General features: G+C 37.9%; 4 protein-coding genes across 4 annotated transcripts; all 4 read left to right on the top strand.

The window, feature by feature from the left end:
* Positions 1-885: 885 nt before the first annotated feature.
* On the top strand, positions 886-2,697 carry LOC105970240 (uncharacterized). Its single transcript, XM_012995047.2, has 2 exons — positions 886-1,886; positions 2,543-2,697. Exons 1-2 carry the CDS (start codon positions 988-990, stop codon positions 2,544-2,546), a joined length of 903 nt encoding a protein of 300 aa, XP_012850501.1. The 5' UTR covers positions 886-987; the 3' UTR covers positions 2,547-2,697.
* Positions 2,698-3,877: 1,180 nt separating this feature from the next.
* Positions 3,878-11,839, top strand: LOC105970242 (uncharacterized). The gene is made up of 3 exons (XM_088824382.1): positions 3,878-3,931; positions 10,114-11,055; positions 11,566-11,839. Exon 2 carries the CDS (start codon positions 10,160-10,162, stop codon positions 11,033-11,035), a length of 876 nt encoding a protein of 291 aa, XP_088680508.1. The 5' UTR covers positions 3,878-3,931; positions 10,114-10,159; the 3' UTR covers positions 11,036-11,055; positions 11,566-11,839.
* Positions 11,840-13,412: 1,573 nt separating this feature from the next.
* LOC105976167 (protein FAR1-RELATED SEQUENCE 5-like) lies at positions 13,413-14,695 on the top strand. The gene is made up of 2 exons (XM_088823966.1): positions 13,413-14,548; positions 14,593-14,695. The coding sequence occupies exons 1-2, from the start codon at positions 13,413-13,415 to the stop codon at positions 14,693-14,695; spliced, it is 1,239 nt and encodes a 412-aa protein (XP_088680092.1).
* Positions 14,696-19,721: 5,026 nt separating this feature from the next.
* On the top strand, positions 19,722-21,533 carry LOC105970241 (uncharacterized). The gene is made up of 2 exons (XM_012995048.2): positions 19,722-20,728; positions 21,359-21,533. The coding sequence occupies exon 1, from the start codon at positions 19,843-19,845 to the stop codon at positions 20,710-20,712; it is 870 nt and encodes a 289-aa protein (XP_012850502.2). The 5' UTR covers positions 19,722-19,842; the 3' UTR covers positions 20,713-20,728; positions 21,359-21,533.
* The last annotated feature ends 2,225 nt before the right edge of the window (positions 21,534-23,758 follow it).

Here is a 23,758-nt window from a genome sequence, read left to right as displayed (position 1 = left end):
TGTTTAGTATTATTTAAATAACAAGTGATTCAAATGATGTGTTATAAAGTTAATTGTCTAAGAAATTTCAGGTTAACAAAGTATTAATGTAAATGGCACTTTGTAAAAATGATGTTTTTTTAAAATAAAGATTTTACAAAAATAAGTGGAAACAAAGAAACTAATAATAAATCAATGGAAAATAAAACTAGGTTAAGCCCACCAATTAACCGAACCGAATAACCTCACAACGACGTTGTTTTGAGTTATATATATATAAGTATTTCTACTTAGAATTTCAGCAAATTTCCTAGCTTTCTGCATTGTTTGCACTAATTTTATTTTCTTCGAATTTTAATAAAATTTATGTTTCCATATTCATATTTTTTCTGCTAACAACTATTATTTTGTTTTGCATTAATAATTATATATTTATATGTCACCCCCTATACGAAATCAGTTTGTGTGTGTTGTATTTCCTATTTTGTCCATTAAAATGATAAATACTATGAGGTCAATTACTATTTTGTCCATTAAAATGATAAATATTAATTTGAATAATTAAACATTAAACAAATGCCCATTTTCTTGAAAAAAAAAAAAAGAGAGAGAGAATATGATCATTTTTCTTCACTGCATTTTTTTAATTCTTGAGTTAATAAGTTTCCCTCCATTTTGATATCTCCGTCATTGAATTTTCCCTCCAAATCCGTCAAATTCATCTTTATTTAATTTTTTATTGATAAATGCCAGCTCATTTAACCTAATCAGTTATACACGGGACCAAAACTCGAAACTCTTATAACTTAGAGGACTAAAATCTCTAAATTAGAAAAGATGCAGGGCTAAAAAACAATTCTACCGTCCTTTTTCCGAATCATAATATTAAAGCTGCTCTACGTACACACTGCTGCCTGCATTTCCTCCCTCGTCTTTATCTCAACAGTCAAAAAAAATTCTCTGTGCTCAGTAAACCCTAGTTATTCAGCTTCAAAAATTTCAGCATCAATGATGTCTTCCAATCTCACGCGCCACCGTCGATCCCGACAGCTCGAGCTCCACTTGGAGCGCCTCTACCAGTCCGTCTTCCCGAGCGTCGTAGCACTGGAGACACACTTCACCGGCCGTGAAAATCGGGATCTCGACCGTCATGTCTTCCACGATACCGGCGTTTTCGTCGATCCGACCACCATCGTCACCTCCGCGAAAGTCGTCGGACGTGTCTTCGCCGACAAACCGGCCGCCGACGGATCCGGCCTCCACAAGGCCTACCTCGCCCACACCATCGTCATCGCCCGCGACAGAAAGCCGGTGAAGACGAAGCCCTCGGCCGTGAGCTTCAGCCACGACGTCGCCGTGCTGAAGGTGGCGCCGCCGCCGGAGGGGGAGGAGGAGCAGATCTCGTACCCTCACTGCACGATCGCGAGTTCCCCGCCGAGCGAGGGCCACGTTCTGTTGGCCATCGTGCACATGTTCAACATGCAGTTCGGAATGATGCCCGGACACGTGAGGGCGGTGGGAGAAAAAACGTTCAAGGCCAAAGCGCCGTGGCCGCTGGACAACAAATCCGGGTGGATGGAGTTCGACAACACTCAGTTCAACGGCGGATTTCCCCGGCCGTGGAGCGATCTGTACAAAAGCGAAGAGGAGATTGTTGGTAGGAGGTCGGGTATAACCGGGAGCCCACTGTTCAACATCGACGGCGAGTTGGTCGGACTTGGGTCGTGGGATGTGGCGGAGGAGGGTTCTTCACATCCGGTGGGTTTCGCCGCCTCTCTCTTGCCGATCATGGTGGCGGTGGAGTACGCAAAGAACAAGAAACCCGGCGACCCCATTGTTATGGATAACTGGATCGATCAAGATTGCTATCCTGATGATTCTGTTAGGATTCTTCCATTCCCCTCTAGGTAATTAATTAATTAATTATATATATTTTTATTTCGTCTCTAATCTAAATTCTAAGCATGCTCAGCTTTTGTTGCTATATATGAAATTTTTGCGATTATATTATTGTTGAATATAGATACAGATCATCATTAATTATAATGGATGCATAGCTGTTCTTGTTAGTTGTTATTGAGTTTGTAGTTTGGGATATGTAGTCTCTGTAAATCTACTAAGTTTAGGATTAATGCAGTTTAACCACTAATACAAAAATCAATTAATTAAGCTCATGAATGCTAATTTGAATGAGGTGCGCTATGTTTGTAATCACTGCGATCTGATCGATTAGTATGCGATCGAGCAAATACGCTGTTTGTTATCAAGAATCATATCGTTTCCTTGATAACACAATACACCCTAAAAAACGAATAGTCTTTTTCTCTCTCTGGTTATATGTTTAAGCTCACTTAGTTAAACAGAACGTGCTGAATTAATGGTCGATAATTGCTTAATAGTCGCGTACGTTCTGATATAATATAGTATACGTAAGATCGAGTTTCTTCAAAATTATATTTTACATGTGTTTTATATATTGTTGAATAATAAGTAATAACAACTCATCTAAATATGTGTGTTTGTTTAATTTGATCATTCTAACAATTGTCTGTTATATATGCAGGTGAATTGCTATTATTTTTATTCGGAAAATATGCAGGTGAAATGACTATGTTACCCTTTTGTTTATCATGTCCAATGTTTTATCTTTTGGAAACAAAGACTACCTTTTGTCAGTTATGGCGTTGATTAGATTAATGTTTATTTTAATGGTGCTTATATATATTATATATATATATATATGTCATCAAGTTAATCGAATTTTTAATCATTTTTCTATATGCATAATTTATTCATTATAAATAAATAATTATTTATAATAAAAAATTAAAAATAGGGATAATAAGTAATAACTATGAATGAGAAATAGAGAGAGAATGTGGCGGGAAAATTTAGGAGAGAGAAACTATAATGAGAATAGTATTTCTTCTTCTTTCCATCATTGATTTGTGTTCATAGGCTATTTTGAGTTACTTCTGTCTTTTTGCAGAGTGATAATTAATTGCTTTTACAGTTCAAATCTTATCTGTCATTTTCCTGCAAAAAAAAATATTTGTTGGTACTATAATAACTTTCATAGTTAGTCCACTCTTTTTCAGAAATTTAATTTTAGTCCTTAAAGTTCAGAATTTTAGTCAAGTGACCTGCTATGGAAGGTTAAACTTAAAGCTTACTTGTTATGTAGGATATAATATTTTACGAAAAAGATAATTTTGTAGGTAAAATACTTACGTGGATAAATAAAAGAAACAAACACATTTTTAAGTACTCTTTTAAAAATCTTGTTCTATCCCCCCTTTTTTTTTCTTTAAGAGCAATGCACCCTTCTATTCACTTTCGGTAATATTTATTCTCACTGTCTTGTATTTATTATACTTGGTAAAATTATATTGAGTGGTTTAATACTATATATCTAAGTTCAATTACACACACGCACACACACATAATTATTGATGCGTGCAAAATGAGTAATTAACAAAGAAGTGTGTAATAAAATCATGCCCGATGAAGTGCACCTAGTGTAATATTGAACATACCTCTCTTCCTCCATTTCTTCGTCTCACCATCTACCATCTCTTAAGTTTAAATCCCTAACTTACTCATATTGCTTCTCCGATACTTTCCTAATGCGTAACCGAATACCTTAGTCGATATACTGCGTGTAAGTTGATTATTAATTTGAAGAAAAAAAAATGAAAGAATTAATAATTGAAAAACAAAGTCAATTACTTTTTTAACCCAACCAATCATATATATAAAGGACCAAAAGCTAAAGTTGTATAATTTACAGGACCGAACTCTAAACTAGAAAAGATACGGGACTAAAACCAAATATTTTTCTGCGGTCCTTTTCAGAACCATAATTTTAAAGCTGCTCTACGTACGGACGGTGGTGCCTGCCTTTATCCATTTCAAATCCTCGTTGTTTAAAACCATCCAACAAAAGACAAAAGTTTGTTGGAATTACTTCAATAGTTATGTGGGCTCACATATGTGACGTAAATGTGTATGGCTATCTTAAAGAAAGTCCAAATTAATTGTGATCTAATAAAGGTTATTGGGTTGGACTTATGGGTATTAAACTATAATTATGGGCCTAATGTGTAGAGACAATTAGGGCTTAGTTGTGATTTATTGATGGGGCTGAATCACAATTATAATATAACTGGACTCTACAGTTATATAAAGGGTCGTGGTCCCCAAAGAAACGCAATCATTCCGTCTCTTCTAAAATCCATCGTTAGAGAGATAATTAAGGAACTGCGGATTCTTTGGAAGACCTGTCCCAAATCCGGTGGAGATTAGAAGATTCGATTTCTCGATGTAAGGTACGCTTCCGTGTTTATGTGTAGGTTTAATTCTCGTTGATTCAAGCATGTTGGTTCTTGGGAATTCGTATGTATGTACGATAAAATTTCTAACAAGTGGTATCAGAGCCACCATGTATTAATCATCGGGGATTTAGGTGTAATATGAGATATGATTTTATGGATTTAATTATGTAAATTGTTATCGAAATCTGAATCCATAATTGTGTTATGTAATCCTGAATTAAGATGTAAGAATTTTGGTCTGACATTGAATCTGAAATTAGGGTTCGTATTGAATCTTAAATGCGTATTAATTTCTGAATTGCATATCTGATTCTGTCTCTTTATGCGAACCGAATCTGAATTACAATTCAATTATTTGAAATTGTTCTATTGTTATTGATTGATTCCGTTTTTGATGTAATGGTTTATGGTTAAGTCAATTCTCATGAATTAAATTAAGATTAAGAATTAAGAATGAAGGAATCAAATCTGAAATTCAATCGATGGTGAGGGTGGCAGCTGTTTAGGTCTTCCCGGCCGAGCCACCCCTAAGGATCCACCACGGTTAATCCTTAACCAGCCCTCCATGCCCATCATCCACCTCCGACCACCACCAGTCAACCCCAAATTCAGTCAACATGCCGTCGCGATTCAGCTAAGGAGTTGACGGCTCTTCGGTTTCTCGGCCGCCACTCCTCGTCGACGACAAGGGTAAATCCGCCGACCATCGTCCTCGCAACTCCGGAGGCGGATAGAAGGATTCGTGCCATGTCTTTCGCAATTTCAGGCGGCGCGATTCGCCGAAGGAAGCATATTGGATCGCCGGCGGTGGACTCCGCCGCGTAGACATGAGCCGGAATTTGGTATTTTCCGGCGACGGTGGTGGACTGGGTGTTGATTGGCTGTAAAGTCTAAAGGAGATTTAGGTGGTGACGGCGGGTCTGGAAGAAGAAAGCAATTGGCTTTAATGGAGTGTTTGGGAAATTGCAATTGGGTCCCAGATTTAGGGTTTCTGTAATTTTAAATTTGGTCCCCTAATTTAAGTTTGAGATATTTGGCAATATTTCAATTTGACCCATATTTTGGTTATTCCTGATTTTGAGCCGGGGTCGATTTGAAATAATTCAAAATTTGTATTACAGCCTCAAGCTTTCGAAAACTGCATTTCAGTCCCCACTTTTAAAGTTTCTCCCAAAACAGTTATATATTTTTCGAAAATATATTATAAATCTCAAATTAAGTATTTCTGAATCTTAGGTCCCTTTTCTCTCAAAGGCTTTTCTTTTAAAATTTCAATTCAGTCCTTTAAGTTGAAAGATTTTCTGATTTTGGGGCAAAGGCAATTTTTGAGGAATAAAAAGTTAGTTTAATGTTTTGGGGGCGTTTAAAATATTTCAATTATTTTGAGGGACCAAACTAATATTTGAATTATTTTAAACTCATTTAAGTTTTTGTTTGGTCAATAAAGTGAAATTCATTTTGAATTTCAAATTCGGTTTTTTAAGGCTAATTTGGGGAATTTTCAGATGATAAAGTTTATGCCGTTTGGACTAAATTTTTGAGTAATAGGTCAAAATTAAGGATACAAATTAATTTTTAATAAGCTTCTGATCCATTGTCATTTCATCGTAATTAAGTCAAAATATGGATAGTGGTTATTTTTAACCAAATAAGGATTGACTTTTTCGATATTTGACTCAAGTCTTTTATTCAAGTCTAATTAAGTTTATTTAGTTCAATCCATATAAGGTTAGGTTTATTGGTTAAAAATTTATTTTGGCCACTAAATCTAAATAAGATTGAATTGTGAGCCCCACACCATCTTTAGCTCACATTCAAAATAAAGATGGATTCGATGTTTTCAATTCATACTCATTTTTATGAATAACCATATTACTGAGTTTGATTCGAAAACAATATAGTGAGGCAACCTTAGAGTTGGATACAACCTGTTAGCGCTCAGGTGATGTCTTTAGAGCCTTAGCGTTCAACAACGACTTTAAATTTTTGAATAATTTTTTGGGTACATCTAATGACTTGTTATTAAGTTTGTCTGACATTTTAAAGAACTAATTGAAGCATGAAGCCACCCTCGTGACCTCTCTGTGTAAGTTAGCTTATTGAGAATGTCAAGATGATTGTGTGTATGTGAATTCATGCGAATATTTAACTATACCCCTCGGTATGTTGATATTTGGCCGAACCACATATGCATATGTGGTAATAAATATGTGATGGTTGTTGGGCTCCATGTGAATGATAGTTGCATCCCTCGATGAACTTATTATTTGACAGGATTTACTATCAATGTTTGATTACTACAACAAGAGTGCCACTTACAGTTAATATTATTGTCCCTTCGGCTTGATATTAATGTTGTGCTAGGCATCTTGAGATGTATTCCATAATTATTTAAAGTTTTTTTTTAAAGTCAAACTTTGGATCATAATGTGAGCATATTGATTTTATTTGCGTTCTCTATGTAATTTATTTATCTGCTTACACATTATCTGTCTATAACACATTTGTGCTTCATTGCACAAATATTTTTTATTATTATTATTTATTATGGTGCATGGATCTTAATTTATTTTTATTTTGGATAGAACAATAGAAGAACCTAGACTATATCACCGTTCTAATTATAAATTTAAGATCATTAGGTGCATCTATTTTAAATATTTTTTGGGGCATAAGGTTTAATTAGGGGCTACGTACTAGAAGGTTCCTTAAAGATAGTAGGGATACGTTTTATTTTAAAACGATAAAGTTGCAACAAATTAGATTTTGACATCTATTGTTTAAATAAGGTATAAAGAAAAGGAACATAAATGAGCACATTAAGTAATAGTCTAATCTCATTTTGAGGTAAATCACTTCAGTTAGTGTGGTTTCGCTGACTTGAAAGTGAATATGGTTTAATTTATTTTTCTACGTGAATGGTCAATATAAGGTTTGTTGTAAAACATAAATAATAAAACTTTGACCGTTCACACGAAGAATAAATAATTAATGGAGAAAAGACTAAGTGCTAATTTGACTAGTACATCTTAAGATAAATCATTATAATTGCAGTTTACATCTGAGGTACGTTGAATAACGTAATTATGCTTGTTTCTCACTTTAATCTGTTCTAAAATATATTTTGACTTTGTACCTAGACACATTTAGTGAATAGATCCTGGGTTACACTGTTCACATAAGTGTGTATATAAAGGGTTATTTACATAACCAATATTCAATTGATGTTGGAAGATACATCTATAAAGGTTATGTAAGATACTTAGGATTGATGCTATAAGGACTCTTAGGTTTTCTTTTGAATTTGAAATAAACATTTGGTACCATCATTAGATGGATTTAAATTTTCTCTTGAACAAATTCGGTTAGCTTGTTCATTTGGAAATATTAAGCTTGGTCTATTTCATAATTCAAAATTTGACCTATAATTTAAATAAAAGTCTCATACAGTAAAATCTTGCATAAGCAATTTAAATGGTACAAAATTCAAGAATAGAACATTCAATGACATTCAATGAAGTATGATAAGTCATTCTTCTTCACTAAGGTACATTTAGGAGAAACATTAGTGCTGCAATATATTATGTTTTAAAAGGGGAAATTTAAAATCTTTTAAGGATGTTGAGTTTGAGGGGAGAAATTTAGATTATAGACATTGTCTTTAAAGAGGAATCAATTTGATTCCTAATACTGCTTTTGACAATGTACATGTCTTTATACTTGTCATTGTTTGAAAAGTAGATTTGGAGATTTGATAAGACAATGTTGAACAATTCCCCAATCAAGTCTTGATAATTGTTACTTAAAGAGCAAACTCAACAACCTTAAAATAATAAAGCATTAAAGATGAGTTGAAATTTAGAATGACAAGACATTAGGATCTTATCAAATTGCCATAAGGTGTGAATTTGGTTCCAAATAATTGAGACCAAATGTAATTCAAATAGGCAATATTGAAAGATATATGGTACGTTTCATTAAATATTTCACTCATATCGACTCTATTAAGAGATTTATGGACACACGGAATATGTTTCTCAAATGGTAATATTTTTGAAACAATAAAGTGCAACCATAAAATCTTAAAGATTTGAAGGATATTGATTGCAAACTAAAGTAGTCCATTAATGAAATTAAAATTCCCGTTAATGATTTTACAATCCTAAGCTAATTATCTCATATGTACTTTGAGATAAATAAAGTTAATGATTGTACATACCCAAGGATCAGTGGGAGATAATCTCACAACAAAGGAGACTTGTTTAGTCTCAATTCAATGCCCAATAAATATTTTATGTAAAAGAATGTACACATTCGGTTAAGGTGTGCATAAAGTTAGGCAGATATTTGAATAACCCTATAAAGTGGATCATTTAGCAAAGCAGCCAAATGGGTTATACAGTAATTATAGGGAATGTAAGTTATATACAAATGCTCATTTATCAAAATCAGATATTTTGGGAGATCGTGTGGTTTATTCATGATTTTGATTTTTATGATGCGTATAAAGTATAGATCCATTTTGGTTAATGTAAACCTAAGCGATTGAGCTATTTTGACACAGGTGTTAAGCAAACACTTTAAGCTCTATTCACGATGGTTAAGAATTTATGGTAATTTTTGGCATCTTCTTTTTCAATATAGCTATAAACATTTGTCATTAGGCTGCACATGTTGATTTGTATTAAAGTTATACGGTGACAATATTTAACAGCTATACTTTCGAACAACAACAAGAGCTTGTGAAAGTTCTTTGTTGTTAAAGGTACAAAGTGAACAGTATATAGAGCATATTAAGATAAACTCCACAATTGCGGATCCGCTTACTAAAGGATTAACACATAAGGTATTCATGAGCATTGCTCATGTAGGTGTTATATCATTTAAGGATATTTTGGTTCAGTGGGAGTTTGTATGTATGTGTACATATAAATACATTTTGGTAGCTCTATGATATGTTTGGACACAATTTTGTGTATTTGGTTTTCTGCAGAAATAAAGTATTTGGCTACACTTTGTACAATTATGTAAAGATTTGGTCTCAATAAAGTTTAAAGTAGGACCAGTTGGAAAGAGGCATGTTAAGATCACATTATATGTAATTTCCATGCTACACACCATGATTTGATCTATGTCGTTTGGCTATATTGGTATACGTGATTACTGTTGGGTTTAGACACGCTCAATGTGACGAAAGCCTCTTTAGTCCTATATTAGTATGGTCAATGGACGAGATTGTAAGGAATACCTTTTTATATGATAGCAATTTTGAGCTCATAAGGTGTACACATTTATAAGGTATATAACATATGTGGCCCAAGTGGGAGATTGTTGGAATTATTTCAATAGTTATGTGGGCTCACATATGTGACGTAAATGTGTATGGCTATCTTAAAGAAAGTCCAAATTAATTGTGATCTAATAAAGGTTATTGGGTTGGACTTATGGGTATTAAACTATAATTATGGGCCTAATGTGTAGAGACAATTAGGGCTTAGTTGTGATTTATTGATGGGGCTGAATCACAATTATAATATAACTGGACTCTACAGTTATATAAAGGGTCGTGGTCCCCAAAGAAACGCAATCATTCCGTCTCTTCTAAAATCCATCGTTAGAGAGATAATTAAGGAACTGCGGATTCTTTGGAAGACCTGTCCCAAATCCGGTGGAGATTAGAAGATTCGATTTCTCGATGTAAGGTACGCTTCCGTGTTTATGTGTAGGTTTAATTCTCGTTGATTCAAGCATGTTGGTTCTTGGGAATTCGTATGTATGTACGATAAAATTTCTAACAAAGTTCTCTGTGTAAAATAAAACCCTAGTTCAGCTCCAAAGTTTCAGCCATGGCGTCTCCAGCTCCCACGCGCCGCTACTCTCAAACCCCCCGCCGTCAGCTCGAAATGCAACTGGACGCCCTTTACCAGTCCGTATTCCCGAGCGTGGTAGCAATCGAGAGCCACTTCGTCGGCCCCGAAAATCGAGATCTGAAGCAGCCCGTCCGCCACAAAACCGGCGTCTTCGTCAGCCCGACCACAATCGTCACCTCCGCGAACGTCGTCGGACGCGTTCTCACCGACAAACCGCCATCCGTCGGCGCCACCGCCGCCGTCCACAGATCCTACATCGCCCAAATCTTCGCGATCACCCGCGGCAGCAGCCCCCGACCTCTGAAGACGAAGGTCCTGGCGGTGAGCTTCGCCCACGACGTCGCCGTGCTGGAGGTGGTGGACGACGACGCGCCGCCCGAGGGGAGCTCGTTCACCCCGTGCTCGATCGCGAAGTCTCCGCCGCAGCAGGGCGACGTTCTGCTGGCGGCGGTCCACATGGTGAACATGCAGTTCGGGATGATGCCCGGTCACGTGAGGGCCGTGGGCGAGAAAACCTTCAACGTGAGGGCGCCGTGGCCGCTGGAAAACGGATCTGGGTGGGTGGAGTTCGACAACAGCCAGTTCAACGGCGGATTTCCTCGCCCGTGGAGTGATCTGTTCAAAAGCGAAGAAGAGATCATCGGTAGAAACACCATCATGACCGGGAGCCCTTTGTTCAACAGTGACGGCGAGTTCTTCGGAGTTGCGTCGTGGGATGTGAGCGAGAAGGGTTCGTCACGTCCGGTGAGCTTCGGTACGTCTCTGTTGCCGATCATGGTTGCGTTGGAGTACGCCAAGAACAAGGACCCGGATCATGACCCAGTTGTCATGGATACTTGGATCCAAGGTTAAATATTGATGATTAATTAAGGGTTAGTACATTCGTCCTCCTATTTATAAATTATATGCATGTGTTTCATCCTACATATTAATATTTTATTATTGTTGAATAATCATCAATAGATATATAGTTGTTCTTGTTATTGTTTTAATTAGCTTCTTGACCTGGAGGATGTTCGCATAAATGTTGGGAATTAATCGAACATCGATGTTTCGTATAGTGGTTTAATACGGTGTACTTTTATGTTTTCGTATATATATATATGTCGGTTCCCTAAAGCTATAAATAGTTAGTTTCCACGTAATTTTTCGAAAGATTTACTCGATTTACTCTATCTTTGGAGCTAATTAGATAGCTAACGTACAGTCGCCATTTGCTGAAAATTCGATCGTTAATTAGTAGGAGTTTAATCAAAATTTAACGTATGTTTTATAATCGTACGATGCAAGGATGAATGATCTTATTTTGAACGAACAACTCATATAAATATATGTTTTGTTTAATTTAATGATTCTAACATTTGCCTTATATAAATGTGCAGGTAATTAAGCAACCAAGTTTCTTGTGATGGCTTTGTTACTTTGCACGTGGATAATTTGATCTGTTGGAATAATTTTTGTTCTGGTATGGGTGTTATCTATGTTATCTATGATTATGCCAAACTATCTTAGTGCATAATTTGTTAATTAGACGAACGTTAATGGATCGTTTATTTCATCAAGTTAATGACGATACTATATAAATCGAGTGGTACGGTTTAATACTTTATATCTATTCGCAACCATTTACATACACAATTATTGATGTGTACAAAATGATGAGTAGTTAACAATGCATGTGTATAATAAATTAAAAGTATGCTGGATTAAGTACACCTAGTGTTGTATTAAACGAACATTGTCTATCCCTCCAATTCTTCGTCTCACCATCTACCACCTCTACAAGTTTTAAAGCCCTAACTTGGTCATATTGCTTCTCCAATACTTTCTTAATGTGCAACACCAAATATCTTAGTCGATATATTGCGTTTGAGTCGATTATTAGTATAATTTTGAATTTTCTTTAATAATAATAAAAAAATGAAGCCAATTACTAATTATAAAATATTTAAAAAAATGCCAATTTCTTCACTAGACTTTTGGAATTCTAGAGTTTTTGCGTAAGGGGATCACTATTTCAAATACTAATTTTTGCTTACTTGAATACCAAAAAAATAAAAAATAAATAATTAATTGTAAATTACTTTAATACCCTTAATGAAAATTAAAACCAAAAAATATTACAAATACTATTTTTCTTTCTTAAAAACCAAATAATCAAAAACCTAAAAAAAAACATTTCCCTCCTCACTCACAAACCCCTCACCTCCTCCACCTCCTTCTTCTCCCTCCCCAAAAACCCTCCTAAAAAACCCCAAAACAAAAGAAATCAAAACCTTACACAACTTGCAAAATGGCCTCAAATGACAATAGAATGGTAGTTTACGAGCAAGGAGAACCCATTCAGGTATGTATTCATGTATTTTTTGAGCTAAAACATCGATTTTGAAATTTTTTTTTTTTAAACTCGCCATGTATTTTCGACACATACAGGTCGAAAATACCCTTATTTTTCGACATGTATGTGTCGAAAATACCCTTAACTTTCGACGCCTAAGTGTCGAATTATGATGCAATTTTCGACACTTAAGTGTCGAACATTACCCATATTTTCGACACTTAAGTGTCGAAAATTGCATCATAATTCGACACTTAGGCGTCGAAAGTTATGGGTATTTTCGACACTTAAGTGTCGAAAATATGTGTAATTTTCGACACTTAAGTGTCGATTTGGTTCCTGTTGCAAATTTACTTGTCTTATATTTTCGACACTTAAGTGTCGAAAATATGTGTAATTTTCGACACTTAAGTGTCGATTTGGTTCCTGTTGCAAATTTACTTGTCTTATATTTTCGACACTTTTGTGTAGATCGATTGCACCCATTCATTTACCACGTCAGAAAAATTCCCAACAAAAGAAGCTTTAATGGCATGGGTTCGTGAAGTATGTAAAAGAATTGGAATGGTGTTAATGATTGGGGGTTCGAGTGACGGGGATAGAGGACGTAGGACACCGTATGTGATTGTTCGTTGTGAGCGTGGGGGCCATTATGTTGGCAAGAAGGTACCAGGTGAAGATGATCAAAGACCGGGAAAAAGGAGCACCGGTTCAAAGAAATGCAATTGTCCGTTTAAATTGAAGGGGACAAGAGAACACAAGGATGATGAAAAGGCTGAGTGGAAATTGGATGTTAGTTGTGGTATTCACAACCACAGCTTATTCGAAAACTTGCACGGACACTCTTATGCCGGAAGATTATCAAAGGAGGATGTTTCCTTTGTTCACACTATGAAGAAAGCAATGGTGAAACCAAGGGCAATTCTAAGAGCATTGAAGCAAAAGGACCCGTCTAATGTAACTGGTATGAAGACAGTTTACAATACTATCTCTAAGTTAAATTTCTGTGAATTGGATGGGAGATCTCAATTGCAATCATTGTTCGTCAAGTTGAAAGAAGATGAATACCTCTCGTACCATAGATCGAACGAGTTGAATGCGATTACCGACTTGTTTTGGATCCACCCGAAATGCATTAAGTTGGCACAGTCGTATCCGTACGTATTCGTCATCGATTGCACGTACAAGACCAATCGTTACGGACTCCCATTTCTTGAGATTGTGGGTTTTACTTGTACTAACAAGACGTTCTCAATTGCCTTTGCATACTTGGACCACGAAAAGACGGAAAATTTTGAATGGGCGTTGCGTTGTTTGAAGGAGGCCATGACCAGTTGTCCTCGGCCTAATTGCATTGTAACAGATCGAGATTTGGGTTTAATGAAAGCAGTGGCCAATGTGTATCCATCGAGTCATCACTTGCTGTGTCGGTGGCATGTGAACAAGAATATAGTGGCCAATTGTAAGAAATTGTTCCCAAAGGACATCACCAAATGGAAGCAATTTCAGTCGAGTTTTTCGGCTCTTATTGAAAGAAATACCATAGAGGAGTTCAATGAGGATTGGGAGGATTTGAAAAGAACATTTATCGGTTATCTCCCGGCTATAGAATATGTAGCTAATTCATGGTTGGATCCGTACAAGGAGAGACTTGTATCGGTGTGGACAAATAAGTATACTCATTTTGGAACGTACACTTCTAATAGGGTGGAGGGGGCACACGGACGAATGAAAAGGGATGTGCGTAATTCAACTGGCACATTTGTGGATTTGTATACGAAAGTCCACAATCAAATTGTCGAACAACACAATGACATCAAGGCTTCCTTTGAAGTAAGTAAAAATACTTACGAGCACTCTTTCAAAACGTTGATATACAATGATCTTCGTGGAAGTATCTCAAAATACGCTCTGCAACTACTCAAAGTTGAGGTGGACAATGCGAAACTATTGCAACCGAGCGATATGGGTTGTAGTTGCGCCATCCGAACAACCCACAGTCTACCATGTCGCCATGAACTTCATGAGTATGTTGTTGTGAACAAATGTCCTATCCCACTTGAGTTAATAGGCTCGTATTGGAAACACATGAGTATGGAGCCCGTCGCGACCACAGACCAAGTCATCCTACCAACCATCGACGAAGAATTATCGGAATACCAGAAGCTCTTTGAATGTGCCGATCTCGATGCAAAAACTCGATTGCGCAATCATTTGAGACATTTTACCCACCCAGAGAAGACTAACCTTACGGAGCCAAGTGAAAAAGTTGTTAGCAAAGGTCGACCGGCAAAAAATAGGAAAGACAAATCAAGCACTCGGGACAAATCACATTTTGAGTATGTGGAGCCAAAGAAAAAAAAATCGAAGCAAGCTAGTTGTTCTCCAAAGGTAAATGTCGCTACTATCGTCTCATTTCATTGAAATTGTATTTTATAATTGTGCTGAGTAATGAAGTGTAATATACTGCAGCTTATACCTGTACTGATGAGATTACGAGGGCACTCGAATGATTCTTTTAACACTATACCAACTCAAGAGTCAGGAAAAAGCACTATACCGACGCAAGAGTCGTTCAAACCATTATTTGAAGATGCAGATGTGGGATTGCCACCAGGTTTGATCGGCAAGAATAAGTACATTGACACGATCCATCCACGATTTCGTATGCACGTTCGAGAAATCATCAATGTCGGTTCAGATGGACACTGTGGATTTCGGGCAGTTGCCTCTATGATGGGATTTGGAGAAGATGAATGGGGTCGAGTGCGAGATGACATGCTACGGGAGTTGACTTCTAATTTTTCCACTTACACGACCATGCACCGTGGCGAAGAAACCGTTAGAAGCATGCAAGCTATTGTGAGTAACTGGGATGTTCCTGCAACTCGTGATCATTGGATGTCTTTTCCAAATATGGGTCATGTAATTGCTTCAACATACAATATTGTGCTTGTCTACTTATCCAAGTATCAGTGCCTCACGTTCCTTCCTCTATCGAGCGATCCAAAGCTTTTCAGCGAGAGAAAAGAGCACGCAATGGCATTCGTCGACAACTGTCACTTCGTGCATGTTGTCTTGAACAAGAATTGTCCAATACCTCCTATCGCGATTATTGGTACCGATGTCATGATCCTAAAGCTGATGGTTGGAAGCCTGCAGAAATGGATGGTCGGATTACAGCATTTCGAGAACTAATAGGTCAAAATGTTGCCACGCGAGAGAGTTTCGAGATTATTACTATATCAGACAATGGTGATAGTTCTCCGAACAAAACTATGTAAAGTTACTGGTGCTAGTTTCAATGTTCTTAAGTGTTGTTTTTTTATTTGAAAAAACTATGTTTTTTTTCTTTTGAAATTAACCCCAAATATATTGCAATGTAACATAAAAAACACGTCTAAGTGTTTTTGGACAAAAAAAAATAAAAATTGCAATTTAAAAAAAAAAAAAAAAACATACAGGTAAAATTCGACAGCTAGCTGTCGAATTTCAGATCAAAATTCGACAGCTAGCTGTCGAATTTGATCTGTATGTTTTTTTTTTTTTTTTAAAATTGCAATTTTTATTTTTTTTGTGAAATTAACCCCAAATATATTGCAATGTAACATGAAAAACACATCTAAGTGTTTTTGGACAAAACAAAATAAAAATTGCAATTTTTTCAAAAAAAAAAAACATACAGGTAAAATTCGACAGCTAGCTGTCGAATTTCAGATCAAAATTCGACAGCTAGCTGTCGAATTTGATCTGTATGTTTTTTTTTTTTTTTTTTTTAAATTGCAATTTTTATTTTTTTTGTGAAATTAACCCCAAATATATTGCAATGTAACATGAAAAACACATCTAAGTGTTTTTGGACAAAAAAAAAATAAAAATTGCAATTTTTTCAAAAAAAAAAAAAACATACAGGTAAAATTCGACAGCTAGCTGTCGAATTTTGATCTTAAATTCGACAGCTAGCTGTCGAATTTGATCTGTATGTTTTTTTTTTTTTTTTTTTTTTTTTTTTTTTTTTTAAATTGCAATTTTCAATTAAAACAACCAAAATCCATATAAACAACCAAAATATTTTCAATTAAAACAACCAAAATCCATATAAAACTAAATTAAAAAACAAGTAAATCAAATAAAATCAATCAAACAACATCCATCTAAAACAATACAAGACTAATCCTGTGTTTTTTTCTTCCTACTAAACACTCGTTTCACAACCGCCTGTGGGGCATCGGACGAGCTCGATGGCGGTGGAATTGGCCCTATCGAGCTACCTGGAGGTGGTGGTGGGGCATCCGACGAACTCGAAGGAGGTGGAAGTAGGGCATCCGGCTCGATCAATCTGACAATATCATTTAGGGTCCCCCACATGACCGTATGAGCGTCGGATGGCGCAAGTCCCCGCACCTCGCTAAGTGTACCATTCACCAACTCCAAAATTTGTGAAAGTTGGACATCCTTATCTCTACCACCCCCTGGACGAGCTTCATGGTCTCGAGGTCGATCCGCCTGGGGTCGAGGTGGATGGGCTCCATGCCTACTCAGTTGTAACATGCATCTGGGTCGGAACCAATTCATGTAGTCCGGCGAAGTGTCCGCCTCCCCGAGTTCAACTTCAACGGACCTCGACTCCTCGTCCAGACAATACTCCTCCCACCGATCAGAGAATCGTTTGCCGTACGCAACGAAAATTGAGTTCTGGACCGGTCGACCTTTGCTAACTAGAGCTTTGTACATATCTTTTGACATGTATGCACGACCTGGAATGATTTGCACCCGGTTGAACTGCCTCAACACTCTGTCCGGATGATATGCCTCGAAGTGGTCCATGCAACATATCATCCCACTAAACCACGCAGAATCTGGCATCGGGAAACGATCACGAATAGCCGTATACGGTGCCCATAAAACCTAGTAAAATAAATAAAAAATTAGATTTATAAACCTACTTAAGTAGTAATAACAAACTATTAAACTGGTATTTTACCTGATCGGGGATCAAATCATCTAATCGAGATCGCAGGTACGACGCTCGTTCAGGCGTTGAAGTAGTCTTTGACTGAGGCTCCCATCGGCTCGCTAATGGCCCCTCGAATTCCGTCTTCAATGTGCCACCCGCCAAATAAGGAAAGTGCTCGTAAATCCATGACTGAAAGAGCGTCAGCCAGCCAGCCATCGAGTTCGTTGATTTTTGTGAGGCTGAGGAAAGCTCATCGTACAACCGGCAAAGACATGCAGTGCCCCAAGCATACTCGCCGATCCGATCCAAATCAGATACAAGATTTAGATACTCCACGCTTACCATGTTGCCTGTCTTGTCGCACAGTATAGTACACCCGAGCAAAAATAACAAATACGCCCGAATGGCGTATGTCCTCTTCTCCGCACTATCTCTCATGGTCACTTTGCTAAATTTAGCCTTCAACCATTCCAACTTGACCGCTTTCTTCTTGTTAACATCGTCCGGGTACTCACCTAGCAACTCGAACATCAAACTACTGGGGATCGTTTTGGAATCACGGACCAAACGCTCGCAAGATACGGTACGCCCAACAACTGGCAAACCGACCAACGTACTCACATCATCAAGTGTGATGGTCATCTCTCCAACAGGTAAGTGAAATGTGTTGGTAGCTGGCTGCCATCTCTCTATGAAGGCTCTAAGTAGATGGCCGTCCACTGTGTTGTACGATGCCTGTACAACTGACATTAAACCACATCTTTGTACTACCTCTGTAATGAACGGCGCCGGCTCCCAACCTTTCAAAGTTCCTGTGTGATTTTGTATTCGAAATTCTGAGCCGCGCTCCGAACGATCTGGCACTCCGTTCACAATATGATAAGCAATGTGCTTATCAAATTTTATGTACAATTCCGGTATCTCGGGATCTCGAATCGGTTCGTTGCTCGAATCACCAACTTCTACAGTCGAAGGTAGAGCCGGCACCGGATTCGTTGACGAAGAACCCTCTCCAGACTTCTTCTTGGTCGTGGTCTTTTTCTTGGTCGTGACTGCTATGCCCTTGCCTCTATCTGATAATTCCTTCCTCTTCTTACGGTTCGAGACAGTCGGAGGTATACGAGGTTCACGTGGTTCTTCCACTGCAAAATAACACACAAATAAAAATTAATATACATAATATAAACACAAGCAAATAAAAAAAAAAAAAAAAAAATTCACAGTTTAAATTCGACAGCTTGCTGTCGAAATTTGGAAGAGTTTTCGACAGATTTTCGACAGCTACTTATCGAAAATTCGACCAATTTTCGACAGCTTGCTGTCGAATTACAAAAATTCAAAATTCAACAATGTCACCATTTTCGACATTTACATGTCGATTTTGGATGAATTTTCGACATTAACCTGTCGAAAATTCATCGAAAATCGACATATACAGGTCGAAAATGGTGAACGAAGAACCGACCCACGAATCTCAAATCAATGCTCAAATCGACTGAAATCAGATGCACCCATTACTAATTAACGATCATTCTAACCTAAAACAACCAAATCCTAATTACCCATATCAAACAATCAAATCTTAAATAAATATTAAAGAAAAAAAAATCGAAACAACTATAACTTACTATTCGAAGACGACGACAGCGACGGCTTTGGGCGACGTTGGGCGGCGTTCGGCGGTGTTTGGCGTCGGCGTCCGGCGGCGTCGGGCGGCGTGGGAGGGGTGGACGTCCGGCGGGTTTTGTGTTTGAATTTTTTTTTTTCTTTTTTTTTTATTTGGTTTTCAAATAGGTAATTTTAAAGAAAATTGATGTAATTAGTATTTTGTATGAAAGGGTATTTTTGTACTTTTATTTTTATTTTGGTATTAAAGTAAGAAAAAAATTATAAATATGTACTCAATTGTGGTTTTCAACTTGGTAGTATTCAACTAAGCAAAAATTAGTATTCAAAATAGTTGCCCCCTTTGCTTAAATTTCCCTCCATTTGGTGTATTTACCATTGAATTTTCCCTCCAAATCCATGAAATTCTCCAGCAGCTACGTCACTTCTGCTTTCTTCTTCCTAATTTATTTTGATTCTTTATTGTTAAATGACAATTGACAACTCATTTAACCAACCAATCATATACTTGTCCCAAAATTCTAAACGCTTATAACTCAAAGGACTAAACTCTAAACTAAAAAACATACAGGACTGAAGAAAAAACATTTTTCTGCCGTCCTTTTCAGAATCATAATTTTAAAGCTGCTCAACGTACGGTGGTGCCTGCCTTTTTCCTCGTCTTTATCCCATTTCAAATCTGTACCAAAAGACAAAAATTCTCCGTGTAAACCCTAGTTCAGCTCCTAAGTTTTAGCCATGGCGCCTCCTACTCCCACGCGCCGCCACTCTCGAACCCCCGACCGACAGCTCCAAAAGCACTTGGAAGGCCTTTACCTCTCCGTAGCCCCAAGCGTAGTAGCGATCGAGAGCCACTTCCTCGGCTCCAAAAATTGGGATCTCCAGCAGCCCGTCCGCCACAAAACCGGCGTTTTCGTATCTCCGACCACGATCGTCACCTCCGCCGACGTAGTCGGCCGTGTCTTCGCCGAGAAACCGGCCGACAAATGCTGCGCCGCCGCCGCCGCCCTCCACAGATCCTACATCGCACATAACTTCGCGATCACTCGCGACACTCACCAACCTCTGAGGACGAATGTCCTGGCGGTGTGCTTCTCCCACGACGTCGCCGTACTGGAGGTGGTGGACGTGCCGCCGGAGGGGACCTGGTTCACACCGTGCTCGATCGCGAAGTCTCCGCCGGAGAAGGGCGGTGTTGTGATGGGGGTGGTGCATCTGGCTGACATGCAGTTCGGAATGATGCCAGGGCACGTGAGGGCCGTGGGCGAGAAAACCGTCAAAAGCAAGGCGCCGTGGCCGCTGGACGACGGATCCGGATGGGTGGAGTTCGACAGCCGCCAGTTCAACGGCGGATATCCTCGCTCGTGGAGTGATTTGTTCACAAGTAAAGAAGCGATTACCGGTATAAGGCCTCCCTTTACCGGGAGCCCTTTGTTCAACGGCGACGGAGAGTTCTTCGGCGTCGCGTCTTGGGGTGTGACCGAGAAGGGTACCCAACATTCGGTGACTTATGGTGCGTCTCTTTTGCAAATCATGGCTGCTTTGGAGTATGCCAAGAACAAAAAACCCGACGATCCGATTGTCATGGATACTTGGATCCAAGGGTGATTAATTGATAATTAAGGTAAGGATTACTATATAATTATCCTCTCTAATTATGTTTTTGATCAGCCTATACATATAATACATGACATGCTCAACTGTTTATTAATTGCTCAATTATTCTTGATGAATATGACTTAGTTTACAATTCTGCTGAATTGTTTTGCTAATTAACTAGTGTTTTTGGGAGTTTACTTCAATTAATTACTAGTGTTACGTTAGTTAATATATATATTATCTTGTTATTCGATATCAATTGTTGATCGCTGATGCTTCGTGGACTGGTGGTTTACGTGTATGTATATGTGATGTTATATATTTTTTTGTTTATGTCGATTCCATCACGCTATAAATAGTAAGTTTCCACGTAATGTTTCGAAAGATTTACTAGATTTTGGAACGCGTTCGTAATGTGTACGGAAAGAAATACATGCATGTTATGTTATGCTTTCTCTTGGGAGCTCACAATTACATACATGCTTGATAATATATAGTATATAAGTTCGATCGTTAGTAAGAGTAAAATCGAAATTTAACGTCTGTTTTATATTCCTCTCAATGATCGGACGAATGACCTTACTTTGAACGAAGAACTCATATAAATATGTGTTGTTTAATGCAATGATTGTAACATATGTGCCTTAATGTGCAGGTAATTAGATCAACCAAGTTTCTTGTGAAGAAGTGGTGTTTGTTGGCTTTGTTGCATGCACGTGGTGAATCTTATTATATATGACTTTTTATTTAATGAATTTCATCTGTTGGTTAAAAAACTTTTGGCTGTTATGGATAATTTATTTCATCAAGTTATCGTTAATTAATTTTAATTATTTTCTTTTAGGTACTATTTATTTTTTGGTTATACCATGCTTGCTTAGATTGTCGTGTTGTGACGCGTTTTTTTTTCCATTTTGCAAAAGTTTAATATAAGAAATATGCTTTATTTATGTACATGTTATCATCCATTTAAATCATATTTCATAATATGTAATTCTGATTCCATTATAAACAAATTAATTATAATAAAAATAGAGATAAAATAAAAATAGAGGTAACTATTAATGAGAAATAGAGAAAATCTGGCGGGAGATTCAGGAGAGAGAAACTATAATGAGAATAGAATTTGTTTTCTTTCTATATTGATTTGTGTTAATGGACTTTATTTGAGTTATTTCTGTCTTTTCTGTCCTTTAACATAGGCATAATTTGTCAGTCAAATATTATCTGTCCTTTCCTGCAAAAAAGATTTTTTGGTATTTTAACTTTCATAGTTAGTCCCACTCCATTTCAAACATTTTATTTTAGTCCATACATTTCAGAATTTATGTCAAGTGACCTCCTATAATAGATTAATGCTTTACTTGTCTTGCTGATATACATATATATATTTTACTAAAAAAAATTTGTTGGTAAATTCTTATGTGGATTAATAAAGTAAAATAAAACACAGCAAAAAGACAATTTTTGTATAGGAGATGTAACCAATCAATCCAATATTATATAGGACCAAAATTCCAAACTCTTATAACTCAAAGGACTAAACAATAAATTAAGAAATGTTATCCGTCTTTTTCAGAATCATAATTTCAAAGCTGTCACGTACGGCCACTGTCCGCTGGCTACCTTTCCCTCGCCGCTTTGTTCATTCCAATCGCTCTGCGCTCAAATAAAAAAAAAAATATGAAAAAATCGCTGTGCTTAAACCCTAGCTCCTTCAAAGGATTAGCAATGGCGTCTCTCTCCTTCACGCGCCGCTTCTCCCAATCTCCGGTCCAACAAGCATTGGAACGCCACTTCCAGAAACTCCACAAGTACGTATCCGCAAGCACAGTACCACTGGATACCACCTTCTCCGGCCCCGATAATCGGGATACCGACACTCCCTGCCGCCTCCGCCGTACCGGCGTTTTCCTCGACTCCACCACCATCCTCACCTCCGCAAACGCAGTCGGACGCGTCGCCGCCGTGAAGCCGGACGGCTCCGACCGCCGTCGTCACAGATCTGACATCGCCACCACCGTCGCAATAACTCGCCAACGCACACAGCTGAAGACGAAGCCCCTCGCGGTGAGCTTCGCCCACGACGTCGCCGTGCTGAAGGTGGTGGATCCGCCGCCGGAGAAGATGACGTCCAGGTCGTTCCGTCCCTGCTCGATTGCAAAATCTCCGCCGAAAAAGGACGATATTTTGATGGCTATGGTACAAAGGGAGTTTGCTGAGATTGTGATCCCCGGAAATGTTAGGGCTGCTATGGGAGAGAGGACGACGACATCCAAAGTGAAGGCACCGTGGCCGTTGCAGAACGATTCCGGATGGATGGAGTTCGACTTTCACACCCATGGCCTTGGTGGCAGTATTGGCCGCAAGTCCGGCTATTCGTTTCACATTGACGAGGAGATTACCGGTACATTAATGACATTGATGAGCGGGGGGCCGTTGTTCAACATTCACGGCAAGCTCATCGGCGTTGGGTCGTGGGATGTGAGGGATGAGTGTCTTCCGTTTCCGTTGTTCTTTGCAGCTCCTCTCTCGCGAATCGTGGCTGCGGTCGAGTATGCAAAGACCAGGAAACCGGACGACCCGATTGTCATGGATAGTTGGATCAAAGGTTGATCGATTAAGATCAATGTCAACGCAACTTTGCTAAATTGTGTTGCTATGAAATCATGTGCAGCGCGCTTTTAATACATTTAATTTCGATTCGATTCGGTTTGATATGCTATTATGTTATGCTATTGAATATCAAACTTTGATTTGATTTGATGATGTTCCGAATTAACTAACGGTGTTCTTTTATGTCGTTTCAATAGTTCAACACGAATCGAAATTGGTTATATTGCTCTTATAACATCAATTTGGTATAAATAGTTAGAACCTAGCTAGAAACAAATTGAAATGCAGATTTTGCGATATATATCCTTTGCAGGTGATTCGACAGCTGATTTTTCGATTGATATCGAACGAGTCGACCCGACCCGACCATTACCCAACCCGTCTAAATACGGCAAAGACGACCATAATTAATATTGTAAAAATGTCAAAAACATAGAGT

Source organism: Erythranthe guttata, chromosome 10 (genome assembly GCF_056151865.1).
Source record: "Erythranthe guttata isolate IM_541 chromosome 10, IM_541, whole genome shotgun sequence".
NCBI classification, from domain to species: domain Eukaryota; kingdom Viridiplantae; phylum Streptophyta; class Magnoliopsida; order Lamiales; family Phrymaceae; genus Erythranthe; species Erythranthe guttata.
The sequence above is the reverse complement of the archived record's forward strand: the minus strand, read 5'-3'. Positions and strand labels throughout refer to the sequence as shown.

Bases quoted from the DNA above. Each gene is read 5' to 3' on its own strand.
- LOC105970240 (XM_012995047.2), top strand. From the start codon at position 988: ATGATGTCTTCCAATCTCACGCGCCACCGTCGATCCCGACAGCTCGAG.
- LOC105970241 (XM_012995048.2), top strand. From the start codon at position 19,843: ATGGCGCCTCCTACTCCCACGCGCCGCCACTCTCGAACCCCCGACCGA.
- LOC105976167 (XM_088823966.1), top strand. From the start codon at position 13,413: ATGAAGAAAGCAATGGTGAAACCAAGGGCAATTCTAAGAGCATTGAAG. The intron at 14,549-14,592 runs GTATGTTGTTGT...TTGAGTTAATAG, and splicing joins TGTCGCCATGAACTTCATGA to GCTCGTATTGGAAACACATG.
- LOC105970242 (XM_088824382.1), top strand. From the start codon at position 10,160: ATGGCGTCTCCAGCTCCCACGCGCCGCTACTCTCAAACCCCCCGCCGT.